The sequence below is a fragment of the Saccoglossus kowalevskii genome, chromosome 2, assembly GCF_978046115.1.
Source record: "Saccoglossus kowalevskii chromosome 2, keSacKowa6.1, whole genome shotgun sequence".
NCBI classification, from domain to species: domain Eukaryota; kingdom Metazoa; phylum Hemichordata; class Enteropneusta; family Harrimaniidae; genus Saccoglossus; species Saccoglossus kowalevskii.
The window spans coordinates 30,789,741-30,814,015 of record NC_140642.1 but is presented as its reverse complement, the minus strand read 5'-3'; the positions used below and the strand labels follow the sequence as shown (position 1 = coordinate 30,814,015).

Genomic DNA, 24,275 nt, shown 5'->3' with positions numbered 1-24,275 from the left:
ATTTGGAGTACTGGCTTTCAGCAGGTGTTAACAGGTTTTAAATTGAGAGAAAAACACATTAATGATATTACCTGGTACTGCCTCCCAACGGGATCCTATTGGCATTTTGCGACTGACACCAGTTCTTGCATAGACTGTACTCCTATTATCTATTGCCCAGACTCTCATTTTCTCTGATGATCCAACAAAAACTTGGGTGAAGTAGGTCCCTATTCCTTGGGGTTTCCCCTCAACAGGAACCCATGCTGGATTCAGAAATGCATACTGTGGGGGCTTGACACCCATCCGGAAGTAGATGTTACCATTGGTGTCACAGGCCCATACGGAGTCATAACCACAGGACAGAGAGATGATATGTACACTGCCTGTAAACAGAGACATACATGTGGTGATCATTGCTTGTGAACAGTGCACTATATTGATATGTATCCATGTGCTTACAGTGAGAATATTCATAATAAGAGTTGCTGAAACACAGTGACCAGTACAACTGCTAGTATTGATAATTTGTTGACACTTTATGTTTAAAATACAATGCACACATAATTCATGCTCAGCTACACTCTTGGCTATTGAAATTTCATGTTGAGGTCATAACCTTTGACATATCACATGCTCACATCATTCACCAATCATATTCGCTATCCGCAGAAGGCTTTCAGAAGGAGATAAGATAAGATTCTGAACAGTCAAGACAATACTTGCTTTGTACCTACCTAGCTGACTGAGATCAAGAGGTTTCCAGCTCACACCTTGTGGGCAGTGCTCAGCCATACCTCCTCTGATGAATATGATACCGTTACAGCAGAGACCCCAGACAGCATCTGGTGTGGCACTGATGTAACTGAACATGATATTCAGAGGGGGGATAACGGGGGTAGGTTTGCGAGACGAAGGTGGAAAACAAAATACTTCACCATTAGGTTGTAATGCCCACACTAAACCTATATTAAAAGAAGTATGTATGTGGTTAAGTTATATAAATGACAGATAGCTCTCTGAAGTATTGTATGACAGGGCCGTTTCCGATTTGTAGAATTGCTGATAATACGGTAGAAGTGTTAACAGAAGTCATAAGAGACACCTGTAATAACGAAAAAAAAACTCCAGTACAGAATGCCTTGTAAGGGATAGACCTAAGTGAGCACTGCATCATTGTTGTCATAGTTACCGTTTCTTGAATTTGCTGCTGTAGCCGATACACATAACCAACGCGCTGAAGCAGCCATGCCCAGTGGAGTGGATATCTCCCAACGATTACCTGCAATTTATCATAATTTATTAATAAGCTACCTCATTCATGGAAGGTGTCTGATTCACCTGCATCTTGGATAGGCCAAGTTGAATTCTGTTTATAAATAAAACTAATATTTCCTTGCTTTCATATTATTGCCATATCATCAAATTTGATACTGGGGTATTTATCTTACAAGATATATACACAAACTCACCCAGTAAGTTTCCTCTAGATACATGCAACGTATTCTTAGCTCCAGCTACCCACACGCTACTGTTATTTGCAGTAATGTGATTAGCTTGAGGTCCTTTCCAAAAACTGGTCACCATTTCCATTGGTTTATGTATATCAGCGAATCCAAGAAATGATTCCAACATGTTGGTGTCCTGCATTAGATAGTCACTCATGGACACCTGAAACAGTAAGATTGGAATGTGTTTATTAAATCATGTGTATGTGTATTGTTTCTAAGTACCAGAAATTTTACAATCATCATCTTTGATAGATTGTGTGTTGCACTATTTTTTACATGGAGCTATTATTATTATGACTATTAAAATCCATGAATGCAACAACTATCAAGTAATGAACCATTTTTTTTCTGATCCCGAAAGCCCCAACAAATATAACTAAATACAAATGTATTCTTATTGACTGGTGACAAAATTCAGTGGGTATTTCGGAATAGTGATCTGCAGTGGCAACATGCAATGCATCTCCAAATACAGTTATTGTGAGGCGAATCCCATCAAAAGGGAATAATCTGCATAAAGATGACACTGAACCCAGAATTATTGCTCTTTTGTATAACCCAGTTGCTTACCTGCCACCATTTTCCATCTTCTCCCTGTGGCATCACCATGGTAACACCTTGTCTAAACCACACTCCTCCCTTATCATCCACAGCCCATGCAGTGTTCTTCCCTCCCAGGGAAATAGATGTGTAGGTCTGTTTCTCATCCCTGTAGAAAATATAATTGATTCACACAAAAGAGGCTTTTAAGAAAAAAAATAACTCGGATGTCAAACTATCGATGGTATGTATTTTTGAGAATAATTCATTTCAGTACTTTGCAGATCTGAAACCATCTTGGTACAATTTATAATAAGATGACATATTAAATTAGGTTCAAGAAAATTTTGTCAGTGTGCCCTTCCATCCCTTTACGTATGCCACACAGCCAACCGCAGCTAATTTTACCGTGACCGAGGCTCCAAAAGTAGCTGTTAATTCATGTTAATGTGCATGCACATTATACTGCTTGTGTTTTTATTTATTTTTTGCCTAATCCCAGGTTGATTCATGTGCAAGTATTGTTTCAAAAGAACCCAAACAACAGATACATAACTGGGCAGTCCTTATAGATAATTGTGAATTGTTGCTTATACATGTACATGTATTGATGCAAGTTTGTGAAACATCTCTTGAAACCATCACTTTTACATCACATGTGACGGTGGTCGCATGTTTTGTGTAAACAACATAGTTTTACATGTGTTGTAGACATTGCTGTGGGACCAAACATGAAGTGACGCTCTTTATAGTTTGTATAGGCTCGCATATCTTTATTTCAAAATCAAACAGGTGGTTATTATACATTTATGTTATTAGGTTTGACAGGGAAGCCATTGAGAAGGGATTAAGAGGTTAAGATCAGGGATTAAGTATTCAATATTTACCTTGAATCTGAATCTGAATCTAACACTTTCCAATCTGTGCCTTCCGGAATAGACTGAGAGATGCCTTTCCTGTAAATCACTCGGTTATCTTGAGTTAACCCCCACACAACATGCCTCACAGATACAATCTGGATTAACTTTTGTTTATTACTAATCCTAGCTGATCTGTTCAGATAAGGCTTATCACGAGACAGTCCTTTCTGGACATACAGATCACCGTTAGTTTTCAATATCCATGCCATGTTGTCATCTAGACTGACATGTGCCACATCTGTTAACACTTTAGTCCACTTGGATCCAATCGGCGTCTTACGTGTGCTCTCGCTACTGGCATACGCCGCATTAGTCTTCCGATGTATGCACCATACGATATTCTCAGAGGGTGATGCTGCAATCTCTTTTGCAGAGTCCTTCAGCTTACTCCATTTGATGTTCCCACTGACGGTTGACAGGCAGTGATATACCCTATCTTTGTTATCAACGCACCATAAGTGTTTATCGGACGACGTCATGTACGTGATATTTTTAGGAATATCACACTGCACCCATGAATCAGCTACTTTAAATTGCATATATTCCATTGTAACTTTCTCACATGATTGTTCCAGCGGTGATAACGGGGGAGTCCTGTCAGATACAGCTTGTTCTTGTTCACTTTCTGGAGCGTAAGTGGCATAAATGTCTTCATCGTTGTCAGTACTCTGAGTAGAATCTGTAAAAGAACCGCTTTCTAATGGTTCCAACGTTTCTACACTTTGATAATCATTGTTCACTTCTTCAACAAAACCCTCCTCATCTAACTTCTCTTTTGCTTCATCTTCATCTTCAACTTCACTCCCACTTTCCAAACCTTTTTCTTCATTTTCTGGAATCTCTGCACTGCTATCTACCTCCGTCTCACCAGTTGGTACAACTGCTTCGCCTATTACATCTTTATCAGTCATTGTATCAATTTGCGATTCTGAAACCTCTGTCTCTGTAGCATATGTGGTATCACTGACAGCTGGTTGTTCAAATACTGGTGTGTCCATGGTAGGTGTGTTACCACCATGATCACTAGCACTACTTGTAGTAGAAGACAGACTGATTGTATCAGGCCTCTTCAGTTCTTTGACATCATGCGGGCCTAAACAAAAAACAAAGTAATTGTTTAATCACACATTATCAAATCACACAAATTAAAATTCACACCCTATTGGCCAAATGTTGAAATCTAAATCAGAAGATGTACAGAGTATGAACTTCAGAAAAGCATCTAGAGACCATGAATTTGTCTTGGTACCCTTTAACCTCTTCACCATCACACTTTCTCGAACCAAATTTTACTACACTTTTTTTTCTTATATTCTTCCTATATTTCTGAAAATGAACCTCTATTTTGAAGCCAACAGACACAATTTGAGTAAATTTTAAGTTTTTAATCCAAAAATGTGGCCATAATTGTACCAATCTTCTGAAGGAAAGTGCAGACTATAAACAGGACTATTTTGTGAATTTGTGATGAATAGAGGGAACTGGCTGTGAATGGGTTTTATTTCTATGTGCTAAGGCCATTTGGCTTTGATAATGGGTGACCTTTGAACTCTGAAGTTGAAGCCATGATATAAATTTTTCTTATTTTATTACTCCAGCATAATTTTTCATTTCATAACATCTGACCAATTTTCCAAAATGCACTGAAATTCAAATGCCTCACAATAGCAGATAAACACAACTTACTGACATCTCTTGTCTTGGCATTTTTCTTCTTTTTCTTTTTAGGCGTAAACACAATATCTCCTGACGTAGATGCAATTGGTTGAATTTTTGTCGTAAAATCTCCATTTTTATTGTCTGTTAAACTGAAGCTTCCAGGCACCCTTTCACTTAGTGCATTTGATTCACCTGCAATGTCATGTTGGGCTACCACTGTCTTTTCATTCAAATCCAATGCTGCACCACTACTGCACTTCATTGGACCTACCTCATCAGGCTTACTAATTTCGACAGCCCTGCTGGAATCGTTCGCAACACTGTCAATATCACTAGTTTTCAAAACTGGCAACTCAGTTGCATTCATCACCTCGGACACACTGAATTCTTGTGTCTTCGGAACATTGAATCCATCAGTCTCGTCTTTGTTCTTGGACGTTATCAATTTTATTCTCTCAAGCAGCTTTGAACTCAGCAACTTCATTTCGTGCATCCCTGACTCTTGTAAATCTTCTGAGCTTCTACTTCGAGTTAGTTTCAATGTGCTCAATACTTTACCAATGTGTAGTCTAGAATCATCCTGTGACACAGACTTCTTTACGGAGTCAATGGCTGCTGCTGGTACTTTAGCATTAGTCAAGGAATCTATCATGTGAGTGGAAGGAACAGTTGACAAGTCTACAACGACTTGATCATGAGCTGCAAAATAAGAAAATCAAATTAGGTTGTTTGTAATAATAGAGATGTGTGAATTATAATGAGGTAATTGTCAGATTCAATCAGCCACTGCAGCAGTTGTCTCCCTGAGTGGACAAGGCACATAAAGATATCCATTTTTGTCAATTCACCCAATGACAAGGTTTAAGAAGCTTCATATCAGGAATGATGTGTAATTCAAACATTTACCTTCCTCCACAATGTAAACAAAAGGTTGCAAAAAATATGCAAAAAAAGTAATAATTTCAACTAAACCAAGTAAGTGTCAAAAATAATCAACACACCCATCGAAAATAAATTGCATTTTTTGGAAGTATGCTTTAATAATGGATGCATTGGTTATCTCAAAATCAATTCAAAACACACACTATTTTGTAGGTTTATTAAAGGAAGTATATTTCCTACTCTTTCCCCTTAATTACTTAATGACTTAATTACCATCAATTTAAACTGCATTGAAAAACAGAAAGATGGAAATAATGAATAATGTTCCAAATTATCAGATTCAACTAAATATGCACATGCAGTCTTTTCCTGTATTAGAACGCCCAGATACTTTCACAAATGCAAAAAATAGTCAATCTACACACCCAATTAGACAACGGCTACCTTATGTTATTAATAAATGTTTTTATATTTGTATATGAATATGCAATTCACAATTAAATTAGATGACAAAGTGACCCAGAGCTTTAAAATGCAAGGTGTCAAACAAGGGTGTCCATTAAGCCCAACATTATTTAACATTTTTATAAACGACTTGGTAGCCAACATTGATAACTGTACAATGAATAGTCCAAACCTAAATAGTCAAAACATCTCTTCACTTCTATTCGCTGATGATATTGTTCTAACAGCTATTAACAAAGAAGACTTACAAAGATCATTAGACACACTTTATGAATATACAAAACAATGGGGTTTACAGTTGAATATGAGAAAAACAAAAATTATGATTTTCACAAAAAATGGTCATAAATCAAAAAATACAGAATTCTCATATGGGCTAAACACGATTGAAAAAACAAACTAATTCACATATCTAGGGGTAACATTTAATACAAATGGGGCAATGAACATGACCATGGAAAGATTAGTAGATAAAGCAAAAAAAGCTGATGCAGCAATCAAACCAGTATTAACATCAAACAAGTTAAACATGCTTTTACAATTGAAATTATTTGAGGGCATCCAGACACCAATTTTAACTTATGCTGCAGAAATTTGGGGAATCAATAGCAGACCAGAGTACTGGGACAAAACGTGTACAGAAAAACACCATTAAATGTTCTGTAGACGATTATTAAATGTTAATAACAGAACAAAGTAACATTGGTAGTAGAATGGAAATTGGACGACTACCATTACTAGCAAAAATACAACTGAATGCAATCATATACTACCAAAATATTATTAAGAATGGCCCAATCAGTCTAATATATGATGCAATAAAAGATCGACAACAAAACAAATATAATGACACATGGTTAATGAATCTGCATGAAATAAAACAGCTGTATGATATTAAGAATTTAGAAACAATTAAAAAAGACCAGTTTAAACAAAAAATGAATGAATATTACAATTATAAATGGAACCAAGATAATCAAAGACCAGATTCAAAACTAAGAACTTATACATTACTGAGGAAAAATATAAATACTGAACCTTACATTAAAATCCTTGATAATAAAGAAAACATTGGTCTATTAGCAAAATTGAGACTAAGTGCCCATAAACTAAACATCGAGATGGGAAGGCACAAAAGACCAAAAATAAAAACAGAAGACAGAAAATGTACTAAATGCAACCTGCTTGAGGATGAAATTCATTACATCACAAAATGTGAACTTTACACAGATGAAAGAGTGTTGTTATATTCACATTTTTCAAAGAAAATTAACAATTTTCAACACTGTACAAACAAGCAGCCTCTCGGCTGAGATAGCTCCGCTGTTAGCAATGCACATTTCAATTAAAGAACAGAAGATATCATTAGAAAATGAACAATATGCATAGTATCAATGCAATGGGACTTGCTGTTTTCAACAAGAATTCAAAAATATCATTTTTCACCATAAATGATTGTGGTTTTTAACAAGAAGAAAATATCACTTTTTACCAAAAATGACAAAAATATTCACAAAAATTAGAGAATTAAAGATATCATTACAAAATGAATAAATCTGAGAGAGGTCCACATGTAGTACCTATATATGTAATATCAAAGCAATTGGACTTGCGGTTTTTAACAAGAAGTCGAAAATATCACTTTTTACCAAAAATGACAAAAATATTCACCAAAATTAGAGAATTAAGATATCATTACAAAATGAACAAATCTGAGAGAGGTCCACATGTAGTACCTATATATGTAATATCAAAGCAATTGGACTTGCGGTTTTTAACAAGAAGTCGAAAATATCACTTTTTACCAAAAATGACAAAAATATTCACCAAAATTAGAGAACTAAAGATATCATTACAAAATGAACAAATCTGAAAGAGATCCACATGTAGTACCTATATATGTAATATCAAAGCAATTGGACTTGCGGTTTTTAACAAGAAGTCGAAAATATCACTTTTTACCAAAAATTACAAAAATATTCACCAAAATTAGAGAATTGAAGATATGATCATGAAATGAACAAATCTGAGAGAGGTCTACCCAAGGTACATATACACCAAGTATCAAAGCATTCAGGCTTGTAGTTTTCAAGAAGAAGTCAAAAAAGTAAAACATTGACACGGACGACATACGACGACGGACAATCACTCATATGATAATCACTCATCCGCTCGACAAAGTCGACAGCGGAGCTAACAAAGAATCAAAGAAAGCTTAGAAAGAACTCCCATGTGCTGAGAGTATTGGAGACACATTAAATATAATTCGAAATTACTTAGCTGAAAACTAATTATGCAAATCAGAAAATTAATATGACCAGATTTGAGTGTAAAACTAATGAGGTCTGCGCAATGTAACAGAAAATCTATGTCTCCAAGTTTAATTGAAATGTGATTAGAACCAAAAAATTATGAATTATTATGCTTATTAGGGAATTAATATGAACAGATTTTTACCCCAAACTAATTAGGTTTGTACATTGTTCTAGAGCATCTTTGTACTAAGTTTCATTGAAATGGAATAATTAGTACCGTGAAAACTCCAAAATTTCGACCCCTCTAAAAATTCGATTGGCTATTTATTTGCCGGGTTTCGGTGTTTTATTTACCTCCAAATTTTCGACTCCACTAAAAATTGCCGACTCATTCTTATTCGAAAATTGCGACCAGTTTTAGTTTTCCCCCAAACGAAAAAAAAAACCGATGTGAGCGTTCAAACGGGACCTTCCTCGAAGGCATGAATCCGGGTTTCTGATTGACTGAGAGATTTTTATTTTATTGGTAACGAAAATATATTCTAAATAAACGAAGTTTCAAATAAAAACGAACACAAAAATCTCGGCATGCTGCGTTTCTGAATTGTTGATTATTACTGTACTCAGTAGTGATTATAATAATGTACACAAAATAAATTTGTTGAATGGTTATGAAATACAAATAAAAGTCAACTAAGTTTCATCGTAAGCGAATGATTCCGGTCTCGTATAAACGTTTGATGCTGTAGGATATCCGCCATGTTCTCTTAGGTCAAATAGGTCAAATCGCTAATTAACCAATCAAAAAGCTGGATGATGCCAACGTGTTCAAATTACCATAGCTTATTTAAATATGTTAATGTTATTGAACGCAATGCGGAAGAGATTGATGTTGTAGTACGATATTTTGGCTTGGATTTTGATGCGAAAACGGCATGATTTTTTTTTAAATAAAAAAATTAGTTGTTTTTAAAAAATAAACTGGTCATCTGAAGAATAATTTAACATTGTTCACAGTGATAACAGCTCATTCTCGAAAGGAAGCTTACCCGCTCACGCTAGTCACGATAAAAATCATACACGTGTACTCTTGAATAGACAGACGTCAATGACTACGGTAAAACTTAGACTCTATTTTAGCCGGCAGGATTGATTGAAATGTCCGAAAAATGACGCCAAAATACACCTTAAAAGTCCCATTTTATTTTCTTAAATCCCATTTTATTTTTTAATCCAAGGGCGAATTTACGGCAGAATTTGGTCCCTCAAATAAGGGACACGTGAGCTTTGATTCTAACCGGATACATTGCACTGGGTCGGGGAGATAGTTTGCTAAACTTCCATGTATCTTTTGTCCAATGGGTACCTGTACTTCGAACATCCGCAAGTTTTCCTAGGTAGTGCGAGACAGCTTTGTCTTTTGACCTATTAGTTTTGTGCTGACCTCTTCTGCGCGTCTTGATGTTTTGTTTTGCTTGTCATAATACTCACTGATTGATGACTTTGTTTAGATTTTGAGTTACAACTCGGCCACGACTCTAAAAACATGTCACATTTCTAACACCAATTATTTAAAACCGGTCGAAATTTTGGAGTTTTTACGGTACTTTAGATATCAGTGTGAAAGCTTAAAATTGGTTAATTATGCAAATTAGGTAATTAATATGTACAGATTGTAACCCACAATTATTCAGGTCTGTCTATTGTCCTACAGCATCCATGTACATTCATTGATATGTGATGTATAGTACCTGAGATATCAGTGTGAAAGTTGGTTAATTATGCAAATTAGGTGATTAATATGCACAAATATTTACCGGAAACTAATTGGGTCTGCATAATTCTAGATTCATTGAAATGTGATGATTAGTACTTTAGATATCAGTAGAAAAGCTGAAAATTAATTATGCAAATTAGGTAATTAATATGCACAATTATTTACCCTAAAACTAATCAGGTCTCTGCATAGTCCTAAAGGATCTATGTACCAAGTTTCATTGAAATGCGATGATTAGTACTTGAGATACCCATGGAAAAGCTGAAAATTAACTAATTATGCAAATTAGGTGATTAATATGCACAAATATTTATCGAAAACAATCAATCTCTGCATAGTCCTTGAGTATGTAAGTACCAAGTTTCATTGAAATGTAATGCTAACTACTTATATCAAATGCTGAAAATTAATTAATTATGCAAATTAGGTAATTAATATGTACTGATATTACCATAAAAACTATCAGGTCTGTGCAGTGTTGTATGACATCTATGTACCAAGTTTCATTTGAAATGTGATGATTAGTACTTGAGATATCAGTGGAAAAACCGAAAATTGACTAATCATTATGCAAATTAGGTAATTAGTATCCACGGATTATTACCAAAAACTAATCAAAACCTAGCATTAGTTCAGAGCATCTATGTACCAAGTTTCATCAAAATCCAATGAGTGGTTGTTTAGATATCAGTGGAACAGTCATGGAACCACTAAAAAATAGCTAATTATCATGTAAATTAGGTAATTAATATGCACGGATTTTTACCAAAAATTAATCAAATCTGCGCATTGGCCCAGAGCATCTATGCACCAAGTTTCACCAAAAACCGATGTATGGTTCTTGAGATAGCAGTGGAACAGTCGGACACACATACACACACACATACACACATACACACATACAGACACACTAACTGCAAAGACTCCCATTTTGTGCTTCGCACATGGGAGTCAAAAATTCATTCATATATTGAATACAAACAACAAATATTTACTAACAGAGCTTATCAAATTTATAAAAACAGCAAATACCATTAGAGAAAACCACCTAATGGGTCATTAATATTTTTTTACATTATTCCATGTATTTGTATTGTAGTAGATTTTAGATATCTAACTTGTTTTGTTTATTTTAACACCTTTATTACATTTCATAAACCAAAATAGATATGTAATTCATTCTATAAGGTTGTAATAAAGAATTATCTTATCTTATCTTATATGAAAACAATGAACTTACGTCTATACAATTTAGTTTCTGGTTTAGTAGCAATTCTAATAACGGGTCTTTCCACATTGTTACTTCTTAGTAGAAATATTTCATCTTGACTAGTAGCGATGCTTACAATACTCCCAATATTGTCTTGAATGCTACCAATAATAACTTGCTGACTTGGATCATACACATACAGATGATTATCAGACCATGTGAACAAGTGTTCATTATTGTACAGCAATACACATTCAAACTGTTGATCGTCATTCCGATGTCTTGTTGCAACAAGAGTATCAGAGAGGAATTCTATTTTGGGATGTACTTGTGATTTTAGCTCCTTCAATAAATACGTTTGTTTGACTGATCCATCCATGCCTGCTTTCCATATTCGATAACCAGGTCGAGTGGCGTACAATGTAGCATCGCTTGCTCTGCACACCTCTTGTATAAAACATGCACCAAATGGACCATCACTGAACATAAAAGGAACAATATTATACAATCAAACCTAGGTATTGCCACCACCCAAAGAACTTCATTTTTTTCACTTTTCGTACATTAGACATAATATGTCCCCAAAATCCTGAGATGACACTGTTACAACAAAAACACATATATATGAGTTGATCAAAATCAAATAAGTTTGAAATGAAATAAATTGTTTATAAACAGAATGACATTATAATTATTATTTTTGTTTGTAAACAAAGGTGAATTACCAAATATTATACTGAAACAGAGGCTACATCAGGCAGGAAGTCGCTATATACACAGGCTACTCATTCGTTATGCCTTGGAACTGCCTAAAAGTGGTCACTATAGGCAGATAGTCTTTACATAGAAGTAGTCACAAGTTTGACTGTATAACCACTCCCACACCAGTATGACATAGGTATGACAGTAAAAATCTCACCTTTTTCGTGGCTTTTTTCCAACTTGAGTCAGTTTATTTGATTCCTCAGTATAACATAATACTGATCTTTGCAAAGTAGAAACTAATAACGTCTTGTGAAAATAACTTAACTGAGTTATTCGACTGCCTTCAGTTAATATTTGAAAAGACTGACAAACTGGACTCTGGATTAAAAAAAAGTGGTTGGAATATACCGGTCAAAATAAATCCTAAATAAATGCACCTCAAGTCAAAATGTAGACTTGATAAGATGGTCAGGCAATGAACAACACCACAAGGTATGGTACTCTTTTGGTAAATACCTAACAGATTGACAACGGCAGAGTCTTTGTCATCACCAACATCAACTTCGGTTGCCTTTCTTAAAATAACATTTTTTATCATATTTTTTGAAAACAATCTGGACACCTGTAGCTGATGGGAAATTATGTTCATTTGGTCAAAAGTAACAATTCAGGTAAAAATGAGCAAAATATTTCACCAAAATATTGACATGAAAAAATAAGTGTTCTAATGGTTTTTTTTTACATATCATAAATACGTATGAATTACTGAAATATTTTATTTATACAAGTTTAGAATTAATTTGACATTATTTTGGATTAAGTATGAATTACAATTATAATACCTGATAAAAATCTACTGATGTATAGATGACACGTCCTTTCTCATCTCCAGTGTACAGTTTCATTCCATTGGTGCTCCACTCGGCACAGGTTATTGCACAGTCATGTAATTTGTCCAATGAATGTTTCTGTAGCTGTTAAAACCAAGATACATACAGTGTGGAAGACATTATGACAATATTCACCTTTAGGTCAGTTCCAATCAGTAAATAGAAACACTTTATAGGAGGTTATCATGAACAATATCACATTTATTTTGTGTAATTGTGTGATTGTATAATTGTGGAGAAAAATTTGTCAGCAAGTTGTTTTCTTGAAGGCACAATGAAAAAGCTTTCACACCATAAACATTATTTGACCCATCATATACCCCTGAATAAAATATACACTATTCCTTGAATTAGTATTTGTTCTTATTAAAATGTAGCAGATTGCCAATGTTGTATAATTGTCACTGATGCCTATGTTGTGCCATTGTGTTTCTGCTAACAAACACTGTGATTGGTTGTTGTGTTCATGTGACTTACCTCTGTATGATGGCCAGGTAATTTGGAGGGTAACTGAAAAATACAGAGATGACCATTGGATGTTCCAGCAGCTACTAAATCATCTAAACAGGAGAGCAGTTTGACAGTGGTTATGTGGTGACTCCCAGACTGAAATATAAACAGCATTGAAAGTGTATATAAATAAGCAAACTTGGGAAGAATACTAAAAACCAAAACTTTGCTCTGGCATTACCATACATGTAATCTTCACCAAAATATTATCAAAAGTACAAGATCTGCCACTAGAAGCAGAGAAACGCCAAATCAAACACATAAATGATCTGGACGTTTCTTTATATAAAGTAATCACCTTCACAAAATATTTTTATTTTTTTTTCATATCTCCTGTGCATATTTTTATTTTTATTGTGTTTTTTTTCGTTTTGGTATACCACTGGAATCAGATACTTAATGATACCGTAAAAACCCTCAAATAAGAGCCACTTTGTAACACTTTCATTTCTGGGTGGTGCTTATTTGAGGTAACATGTTGACAACTTTGTAGCCAGTGGCTCTTAAACCAGGGTCATCAAACTTGTTCATTGTGAAATAGGGAAGGGGATAGGCAAACACACACACAACCAAAATAGACAAGTAATTATTAATGATGTATCATTGCAATTAATTTATTCTGTAAAAATACTGTTATGGGAATAACAAATGTCAAATAAATACGACGATTCGACGTTTCATCGATAATGTGTAGCAATGCCTGAAGTCGGATTTGGTAGCACTTTCAGTGTCTGACCCTACACTCGAATCACTTGTACCTCCGTTGTACAATTGTTTACCAAGTTTGGTACGGCAAACTTTTTTCTTGAAAACTGGGAATAACTTGGGTGGCTGTGGCTGGCGTTGTGGTTGATTTGGTGACGATATAAAATAGTTTCGGATAGAATTGATCTGACCAGCAGCGACAGGAGAAGACATACTTGCAAAGCAAGCATGGAACGAATGAAGAAAATGATGCCCAATCACTTGTATTTATGGCAAAAACAATAAATAAAAACACGTTTTTCTATAGATTTTTACAGCTTGGGTACTTGGGCATTGTTTTAATTGCGCTAGACGTCTGACAGTACAGCTTTGGTTTATATTTCCTGTTTCATAATCAAGCCAGCTTATAATGATATGTTAATGATATTCACGTACTTCACAGTCCACGCAAACGGGGTCAAACTATAGCCCCACCCCTATATAACCAAATACGAAACGATACCGAGAAAGTAACAATTACATGTATTAAAAATAATTTCCTGTGACCAATCGGAGAGACGAAATCATTCACGAAAGCCCAGGCCTGTTACAAGGCATTTTCTGATTGGTACAAGTTCAGATTATTTTCAATTCTCACAAATAGCTAATTTAAATATTTGGGTCAGCGGGTCACGTAGACTTCACTTTGCTGTAAGACAAGTTGATCGCGCAAGTTTGTGGAACTAATCCATTCGACTTCAATTTTGATTATTTTCGGCAAGAGAGTCCTCTCCAAACTAATGCCAGTTATTTTGTTACTTCCCTGAAGATTTTGTCTCGAATCACCCCAAAACGAACGTCTCAAATGAAATGCAAAAAATAACCCAAAATCACGATCAGCGAGAGTGGGCTGCGTAATCATTACATTCTCACAGTCGGAGCATTACAGCTCCCTGGTCGGAGCTACGTCACGATCCCTCAAACGTTGCCAGGACCGGATTAACACCTCTGTTTTCCCCCACGCTAAGGAAAAAATCTTTTGTTTTCTGCTGACTTCCTGTTCCGGTCCGTCTGTGAGAATGTATTTTCGATACCTCCGATTTTCCGATAAAGGCGTTCTAAAATCGTGACGTTCTTTACTTGGTTATAAAGACAACATTGACAATGAATATCCATGGAGCTAAAAAAAAATCTTTTTTTAGCTCCATGGAATATCTCAACGTGATCCTTCGGTGTTTCGGCAAAAAACATACTAGTAGTTACTATGAATAGTTTGTGAATTGGTCGATTGTGTGTCAGAAATATAAAATGGACAAGTTGACAGTCACATTCACGCTCTCAGTTCATTTCTTTCGTCTATCATTCTTCCGTTCTCAATTACACAGGACATCAGGCAAGTTATGGGGATAATCTTTATTTGTCTCACACCTTCTATGGGGCAATAAACAATGCAGGGTGGAAGTGAGGCACGACAAGCTCGGTGTCTGCCAGATTGTAAACAACCTGGCGGCTGGCGCTTATTTCAGGGTTCTTATTGACAAAACCACTCAACTCTTGGTGGCTCTTAATGGAGGGTCAAATGTAACAAATTTTCGCTGAGTGGCTCTTAATTGAGGGTGGCGCTTATTTGCGGGTTTTTACGGTACTTCACTTTTTCAAAATAATCAACCCAAACCAGAAATAAAGCAAACATGGATTTAATATCAGCAATATGTTACCTTACCTCACATTTCAACCTCACAAGCTGTTGGTGTTTTCTATCAAATAGAAATACCAATCCAATATTCGATCCAAGTCCAATGTAGTTTGTGTTCACATCGATACATGTTAGCTCAATATCAATGTTTTTAATCCCCTTTTGAGCTTTGTGTGGTAGAAGATTATGTAAATAAGATAGTGGCTTAAACTCTTTTAGTATCACATCTTTCCCAATCACTGACTGTGGTTCCAACACTGCTGGCGCAACTGAAATGTGAAGAAAATAAAACTTATATGAATAACTTGGTGTCCTGAATGAATGAACGTCATTGTCCATTTGATGAAAGAGGCTGATATACCATTATGTTAGTTATAAACAAAACAGAACATGTTTCGGATAAAATTCTGCAAAATATCTTTTCATTGTGTCTACTTTTAAGACTGAAATTTTGAAAAAAATACAGGTGTGTTCAGAACAACCTTCACAGCATCAAACCAAATTTAAACCTTTCACATGCATGTTAGTCTTTATAAGGTCACTGACCGCTTGGCAACGTGTAAAGGAATATGGTGTAGCATAACAATGAAATAGTCATACACACACGATGTAAAATCAATAGAAAAACAAAAGCTGTAAATAAAATAAAATAATAAAACTAGTATAATAATAGGAATTCAAAAACCAAATTCCAAAAAAAACATGAAGCTAATACAAACTTATTATTACAGAAACTCAGATTTTATGAAGATTACTAACACTTTTTTAGACAAACCTGACAGGTAGATGGCCAGTGGTAAAAAAATCACAGTCAAATACAATTAGTACAAACGTTCAATCTAGCAAACTAATATACTGCTGTGAGTCCCACGTGCAATTAAACATACCATTAGCTTTGTAACTTATCAACGCTGTCGTAATCTCAGGCTGTAGACACCGCCAGTCTAAATCCTTGTACGGCTTTTCATTATATATCGCTTCTATAACAGAGGGAGGCAGTGTAACTGGAATCTGTCCACTTGGACCATTCCCCATAATTAGGATATCGACACGATACAGCCAAGCTAGTTCGCAATTGCCCAATTTCAGCTAAAACATGACCACTGGGGTTAAGCAACTGTATAACCGATAAGGTGTGGTGTAAAAAGTTTAAACCTGACACGCTCCAGTGATAAACCAAAGTGTGCACTGAATAGTAAATCAGGTTACTGGAAAGTACAGTAGACCTATTGTTGCTCACCTACTTATGCTCAACACCATTAAACAACTCACAATATTTACAAAGTCAGTGTTTAAATATCCTTATCATTGGACTTCATCACTTGGATTTGTACATTGTAGCTTTCATTTATTTAGGGGCCCAAGCCTGAAGGGCGAGGCCCCTATTCTTATTGTCCGGTTTTTTCTTTCTTCTTTCTTTCTTCCGTAACTTTTTTCGTCAAGCCGTTTGAGAAAACTGCTGAACTTAATAGTCTGAAAATGCTCTATACTTATAGTCCCTAATGTGAACTGGTGCAACATGCTTTCAGAATTTCGATTGGTCAATTAGTTTGGCAGCCATATTGGATTGAAATAAAACCGGAAGTGGCTGTTTGACCACTTTCTGAGGGTCTAGGCGTTTAGATTTTTTTATGGTATATAGTACAACTCATGTGTAATAAATATCAGCAATAAAAACTTTAGCGGTCATGTGACTTTTCCCGCCATTTTGTTTTTCCTAAAAACGGCATAAAACACTCAAAAATCTTCTTCTTCAGAACCACCAAGCAGAATGCTCTCATATGTAGTATTTAGCTTCTATATATGAATCCCATTTATGTTTGACAAAATGTTTACGATTGGTCACGTGGTTTGGCCACCATTTTGGATTTCTTCTAAACAGGAAGTAGTTTTTTACTCTGGCAACACTTGAGGGAATATTTTCAATTTTGCTTCATTGCATCTGTGTATCAAGCCCTTTCAGAAACCTAAAAAAAAATTCAGATCAGTCACATGGTTTGGCCGCCATTTTGGATTTTAAGTAAAATTGACCAAAAGTTTGGGTATTTGTTTCTCAGAGACGATTCAACCAATCTACTAGATGTTTCTATATTTACCATGCATGGCCTTAGCTGCATACGAGAAAAATAATATTATTTTGATCAGTCACGTGGTTTGGCCGCCATCTTGGATTTTGTGAAAATAGAAATTATGCAACTACATGTTTTGTATTAATCTGATTTCTTTCAAATTTTGTATGTGCATTTGTGTCATCAGATGCATCATTTTGCCCCAATAGCACACTGTTAGGCCTCGTGGCTGGGCACCCATGGGGTGGGGGCTTCTAACCTCATTAATATGCATAACTGTTATAACTCAAGCACTGTTGTAGTTAGGATGATGAATCCTGTGTTATTATGACAACCTTGAACAAGAGATTCGATTAAAATAACAAATGACCATATATGGTCATGTGAGCTCATTAATATGCATAACTGTCATATCTCAAACACTTTTGCAGTTAGGAAGTGGAATCCTGTGTTATTATGACAACATTGAACAAAAGATTTGATTAAAATAACAGATGACCATATATAGTCACGTGAGCTCATTAATATGCGTAATCGTTATATCTCAAACACTGTTGCAGTTAGGAAGATGAATCCTGTGTCATTATGACAACGGTGAACAAGAGATTTGATTAAAATAACAGATGACCATATATGGTCATGTGAACTCATTAATATGCATAACCATTATATCTTAAACACTGTTGCAGTTAGGAAGATGAATCCTGTGTTATTATGACAACAGTGAACAAGAGATTTGATTAAAATAACAGATAACCATATATGGTCATGTGAACTCATTAATATGCATAGCAGTCATATCTTAAACACTGTTGCAGTTAGGAAGATGAATCCTGTGTTATTATGACAACAGTGAACAAGAGATTTGATTAAAAATAACAGATGACCATATATGGTCATGTGAACTCATTAATATGCAAAGCAGTCATATCTAAAACACTGTCGCAGAGCAGGACATGTAACAAGTGTCATTATGAAGACATTGAATGAAAGATGTAACTGACATTAGAAATGGCTATATATGATTATGTAATCTCATTATTAAGAACATGGCTCATTATATATCCTGAAAACCATATTTCGATAACCAAACCAGTTAAATACATGGTACCAACTTCATGTTGACCTCACGTTACTGATAATTCAAGCTACCTGATTGTCTAACATGTGACCACATTAATTATGAAACAGAATCTTGTCAGCTTGGGCCCCGGTGACGCCGCTTGCGGCTTTAATCTTCTTCTTCTTCTTCTTCTTCTTTCTTCCGTAACTTTTTTCGTCAAGCCGTTTGAGAAAACCCCTGAACGGAATGGTCTGATAATGCTCTATACTGATAGTCCATAATGTGAACTGGTGCAACATGCTTTCAGAATTTCGATTGGACAATTAGTTTGGCAGCCATATTGGATTGAAATAAAACCGGAAGTGACTGTTTGACCACTTTCTGAGGGTCTAGGCGTCTAGATTTTTTTATGGTATATAGTACAACTCATGTGTAATAAATATCAGCAATAAAAACTTTAGCGGTCATGTGACTATTCCCGCCATTTTGTTTTTCCTAAAAACGGCAAAAAACACTTAAAAATCTTCTTCTTCAGAACCACCAAGTAGAATGCTCTCATATGTAGTATTTACCTTCTATATATGAATCCCATTTATGTTTGAACATTTTTTTACGATTGGTCACGTGATTTGGCCACCATTTTGGATTTCTTCTAAACAGGAAGTAGTTTTTTACTCTGGCAACACTTGAGGGATTATTTTCAATTTTGCTTCATGGCATCTGTGTATCAAGCCCTTTCAGAAACCTAAAAAAAATTTCAGATCAGTCACATGGTTTGGCCGCCATTTTGGATTTTAAGCAAAATTGACCAAAAGTTTGGGTATTTGTTTCTCCGAGACGATTCAACCAATCTACTAGATGTTTTTATATTTACCATGCCTGGCCTTAGCTCCATATGAGAAAAATAATATTATTTTGATCAGTCACGTGGTTTGGCCGCCATCTTGGATTTTGTGAAAATAGAAATTATGCAACTACATGTTTTGTATTAGTCTGATTTTTTTCAAATTTTCTATGTGCATTTGTGTCATCAGATGCATCATTTTGCCCCAATAGCACACTGCTAGGCCACGTGGCTGGGCACCCATGGGGTGGGGGCTTCTAACCTCATTAATATGCATAACTGATATATCTCAAGCTCTGTTGCAGTTAGGGAGATGAAACCTGTGTTATTATGACAACATTAAAAAAGTGATTCCATTAAAATGACAGATGACCAAATATGGTCATGTGAACTCATTAATATGCATAACCATTATATCTTAAACACTGTTGCAGTTAGGAAGATGAATCCTGTGTTATTATGACAACAGTGAACAAGAGATTTGATTAAAATAACAGATGACCATATATGGTCATGTGAACTCATTAATATGCATAACCATTATATCTTAAACACAGTTGTAGTTAGGAAGATGAATCCTGTGTCATTATGACAACAGTGAACAAGAGATTTGATTAAAATAACAGATGACCATATATGGTCATGTGAACTCATTAATATGCATAGCAGTCATATCTGAAACACTGTCGCAGAGCAAGACATGTAACTAGTGTCATTATGAAGACATTGAATGAAAGATGTAACTGACATTAGAAATGGCAATGTATGATTATGTAATCTCATTATTGTGCATAAGAACATGGCTCATTATATATCCTGAAAACCATATTTCGATAACCAAAATAGGTAAATACATGGTACCAACTTCATTTTGACCTCATGTTACTGATAATACAAGCTACCTGCAGCTGATTGTCTAACATGTGACCTCATTAATTATGAAACAGAATCTTATCAGCTTGGGCCCCGGTGACGCCGCTTGCGGCTTTAATTAGGGGCCCAAGCCCAAAGGGCGAGGCCCCTATTCTTATTGTCCGGTTTTTAGGGGCCCAAGCCCAAAGGGCGAGGCCCCTATTATTATCGTTCAGTTTTTTCTTTCTTTCTTTCTTTCTTTCTTCCGTAACTTTTTTCGTCGAGCCGTTTGAGAAAACTGCTGAACCAAATAGTTTGAAAATGCTCTGTAATGATAGGCTCTACTATGAACTGGTGCAACATGCTTTCAGAATTTTGATTGGCCAATTAGTTTGGCAGCCATATTGGATTGAAATAAAACCGGAAGTGGCTGTTTGACCACTTTCTGAGGGTCTAGGTGTCTAGATTTTTTTTATGGTATATAGTACAACTCATGTGTAATAAATATCAGCAATAAAAACTTTAGCGGTCATGTGACTTTTCCCGCCATTTTGTTTTTCCTAAAAACGGCAAAAAACACTTAAAAATCTTCTTCTTCAGAACCACCAAGTAGAATGCTCTCATGTGTTGTATTTAGCTTCTATATATGAATCCGATTTAGGTTTGAAAAAATGTTTACGATTGGTCACGTGGTTTGGCCACCATTTTGGATTTCTTCTAAACAGGAAGTAGTTTTTTACTCTGGCAACACTTGAGGGATTATTTTCAATTTTGCTTCATGGCATCTGTATATCAAACTATTTCAGAAACCTAAACAAAATTTCAGATCAGTCACATGGTTTGGCCGCCATTTTGGATTTTAAGCAAAATTGACCAAAAGTTTGGGTAATTGTTTCTCAGAGACGATTCAACCAATCTACTATATGTTTTTATATTTACCATGCCTGGCCTTAGCTGCATACGAGAAAAATAATATTATTTTGATCAGTCACGTGGTTTGGCCGCCATCTTGGATTATGTGAAAATAGAAATTATGCAACTACATGTTTTGTATTAGTCTGATTTCTTTCAAATTTTGTATGTGCATTTGTGTCATCAGATGCATCATTTTGCCCCAATAGCACAATGTTAGGCCACGTGGCTGGGCACCCATGGGGTGGGGGCTTCTAACCTCATTAATATGCATAACTGTTATAACTCAAGCACTGTTGTAGTTAGGATGATGAATCCTGTGTTATTATGACAACCTTGAACAAGAGATTCGATTAAAATAACAAATGACCATATATGGTCATGTGAGCTCATTAATATGCATAACTGTCATATCTCAAACACTGTTGCAGTTAGGAAGTGGAATCCTGTGTTATTATGACAACAGTGAACAAGAGATTTGATTAAAATAACAGATAACCATATATGGTCATGTGAACTCATTAATATGCATAGCAGTCATATCTAAAACACTGTCGCAGTTAGGAAGATGAATCCTGTGTTATTATGACAACAGTGAACAAGAGATTTGATTAAAATAACAGATGACCATATATGGTCATGTGAACTCATTAATATGCATAACCATTATATCTTAAACACTGTTGCAGTTAGGAAGATGAATCCTGTGTTCTTATGACAACAGTGAACAAGAGATTTGATTAAAATAACAGATGACCATATATGGTCATGTGAACTCATTAATATGCATAGCAGTCATATCTGAAACACTGTCGCAGAGTAGGACATGTAACTAGTGTCATTATGAAGACATTGAATGAAAGATGTGTCCTGTGTCATTATGACAACAGTGAACAAGAGATTTGATTAAATAATAGATAACCATATATGGTCATGTGAACTCATTAATATGCATAGCAGTCATATCTAAAACACTGTCGCAGTTAGGAAGATGAATCCTGTGTTATTATGACAACAGTGAACAAGAGATTTGATTAACAGATGACCATATATGGTCATGTGAACTCATTAATATGCATAACCATTATATCTTAAACACTGTTGCAGTTAGGAAGATGAATCCTGTGTTCTTATGACAACAGTGAACAAGAGATTTGATTAAAATAACAGATGACCATATATGGTCATGTGAACTCATTAATATGCATAGCAGTCATATCTGAAACACTGTCGCAGAGCAGGACATGTAACTAGTGTCATTATGAAGACATTGAATGAAAGATGTAACTGACATTAGAAATGGCTATATATGATTATGTAATATATGATTATGTAATCTCATTATTGTGCATAAGAACATGGCTCATTATATATCCTGAAAACCATATTTTGATAACCAAACCAAGTAAATACATGGTACCAACTTCATTTTGACCTCATGTTACTGATAATTCAAGCTACCTGATTGTCTAACATGTGACCACATTAATTACGAAACAGAATCTTGTCAGCTTGGGCCCCGGTGACGCCGCTTGCGGCTTTAATTTCTTCTTTCTTTCTTTCTTTCTTTCTTCCGTAACTTTTTTCGTCAAGCCGTTTGAGAAAACCGCTGAACGGAATGGTCTGATAATGCTCTATACTGATAGTCCCTAATGTGAACTGGTGCAACATGCTTTCAGAATTTCGATTGGTCAATTAGTTTGGCAGCCATATTGGATTGAAATAAAACCGGAAGTGGCTGTTTGACCACTTTCTGAGGGTCTAGGCGTCTAGATTTTTTTATGGTATATAGTACAACTCATGTGTAATAAATATCAGCAATAAAAACTTTAGCGGTCATGTGACTTTTCCCGCCATTTTGTTTTTCCTAAAAACGGCATAAAACACTCAAAAATCTTCTTCTTCAGAACCACCAAGCAGAATGCTCTCATATGTAGTATTTAGCTTCTATATATGAATCCCATTTATGTTTGACAAAATGTTTACGATTGGTCACGTGGTTTGGCCACCATTTTGGATTTCTTCTAAACAGGAAGTAGTTTTTTACTCTGGCAACACTTGAGGGAATATTTTCAATTTTGCTTCATGGCATCTGTGTATCAAGCCCTTTCAGAAACCAAAAAAAAATTTCAGATCAGTCACATGGTTTGGCCGCCATTTTGGATTTTAAGTAAAATTGACCAAAAGTTTGGGTATTTGTTTCTCAGAGACGATTCAACCAATCTACTAGATGTTTCTATATTTACCATGCCTGGCGTTAGCTGCATACGAGAAAAATAATATTATTTTGATCAGTCACGTGGTTTGGCCGCCATCTTGGATTTTGTGAAAATAGAAATTATGCAACTACATGTTTTGTATTAGTCTGATTTCTTTCAAATTTTGTATGTGCATTTGTGTCATCAGATGCATCATTTTGCCCCAATAGCACACTGCTAGGCCACGTGGCTGGGCACCCATGGGGTGGGGGCTTCTAACCTCATTAATATGCATAACTGATATATCTCAAGCTCTGTTGCAGTTAGGGAGATGAAACCCGTGTTATTATGACAACATTAAAAAAGTGATTTCATTAAAATGACAGATGACCATATATGGTCATGTGAACTCATTAATATGCATAACCATTATATCTTAAACACTGTCGCAGTTAGGGTGATGAATCCTGTGTTATTATGACAATGTTGAACAAGAGATTTGATTAAAATAACAGATGACCATATATGGTCATGTGAACTCATTAATATGCATAACCATTATATCTTAAACACTGTTGCAGTTAGGAAGATGAATCCTGTGTTATTATGACAACAGTGAACAAGAGATTTGATTAAAATAACAGATGACCATAT

At 35.4% G+C, this 24,275-nt stretch overlaps 1 protein-coding gene across 2 annotated transcripts in view; it reads right to left on the bottom strand.

Moving 5' to 3' along the window:
• The window catches only part of LOC100376063 (tectonin beta-propeller repeat-containing protein 2-like), a 41,145-nt gene that overhangs the window by 2,053 nt on the left and 14,817 nt on the right, over positions 1–24,275 (bottom strand). The window contains exons 1-13 of one of the 2 annotated variants that reach the window (XM_085494165.1): positions 16,571–16,756; positions 15,711–15,952; positions 13,271–13,399; positions 12,746–12,877; positions 12,118–12,281; positions 11,229–11,677; positions 4,637–5,308; positions 2,918–4,043; positions 2,061–2,199; positions 1,452–1,650; positions 1,172–1,261; positions 717–944; positions 72–365 (exon numbers count right to left, since the gene is read on the bottom strand). In XM_085494165.1, coding sequence (XP_085350291.1) covers positions 72–365; positions 717–944; positions 1,172–1,261; positions 1,452–1,650; positions 2,061–2,199; positions 2,918–4,043; positions 4,637–5,308; positions 11,229–11,677; positions 12,118–12,281; positions 12,746–12,877; positions 13,271–13,399; positions 15,711–15,952; positions 16,571–16,718 — 4,012 coding nt within the window. In that variant the 5' untranslated portion in view covers positions 16,719–16,756. Of the gene's footprint in view, positions 1–71; positions 366–716; positions 945–1,171; positions 1,262–1,451; positions 1,651–2,060; positions 2,200–2,917; positions 4,044–4,636; positions 5,309–11,228; positions 11,678–12,117; positions 12,282–12,745; positions 12,878–13,270; positions 13,400–15,710; positions 15,953–16,570; positions 16,757–24,275 lie in introns of those variants that run through there. The other variant, XM_078009594.2, reaches the window with a different exon arrangement.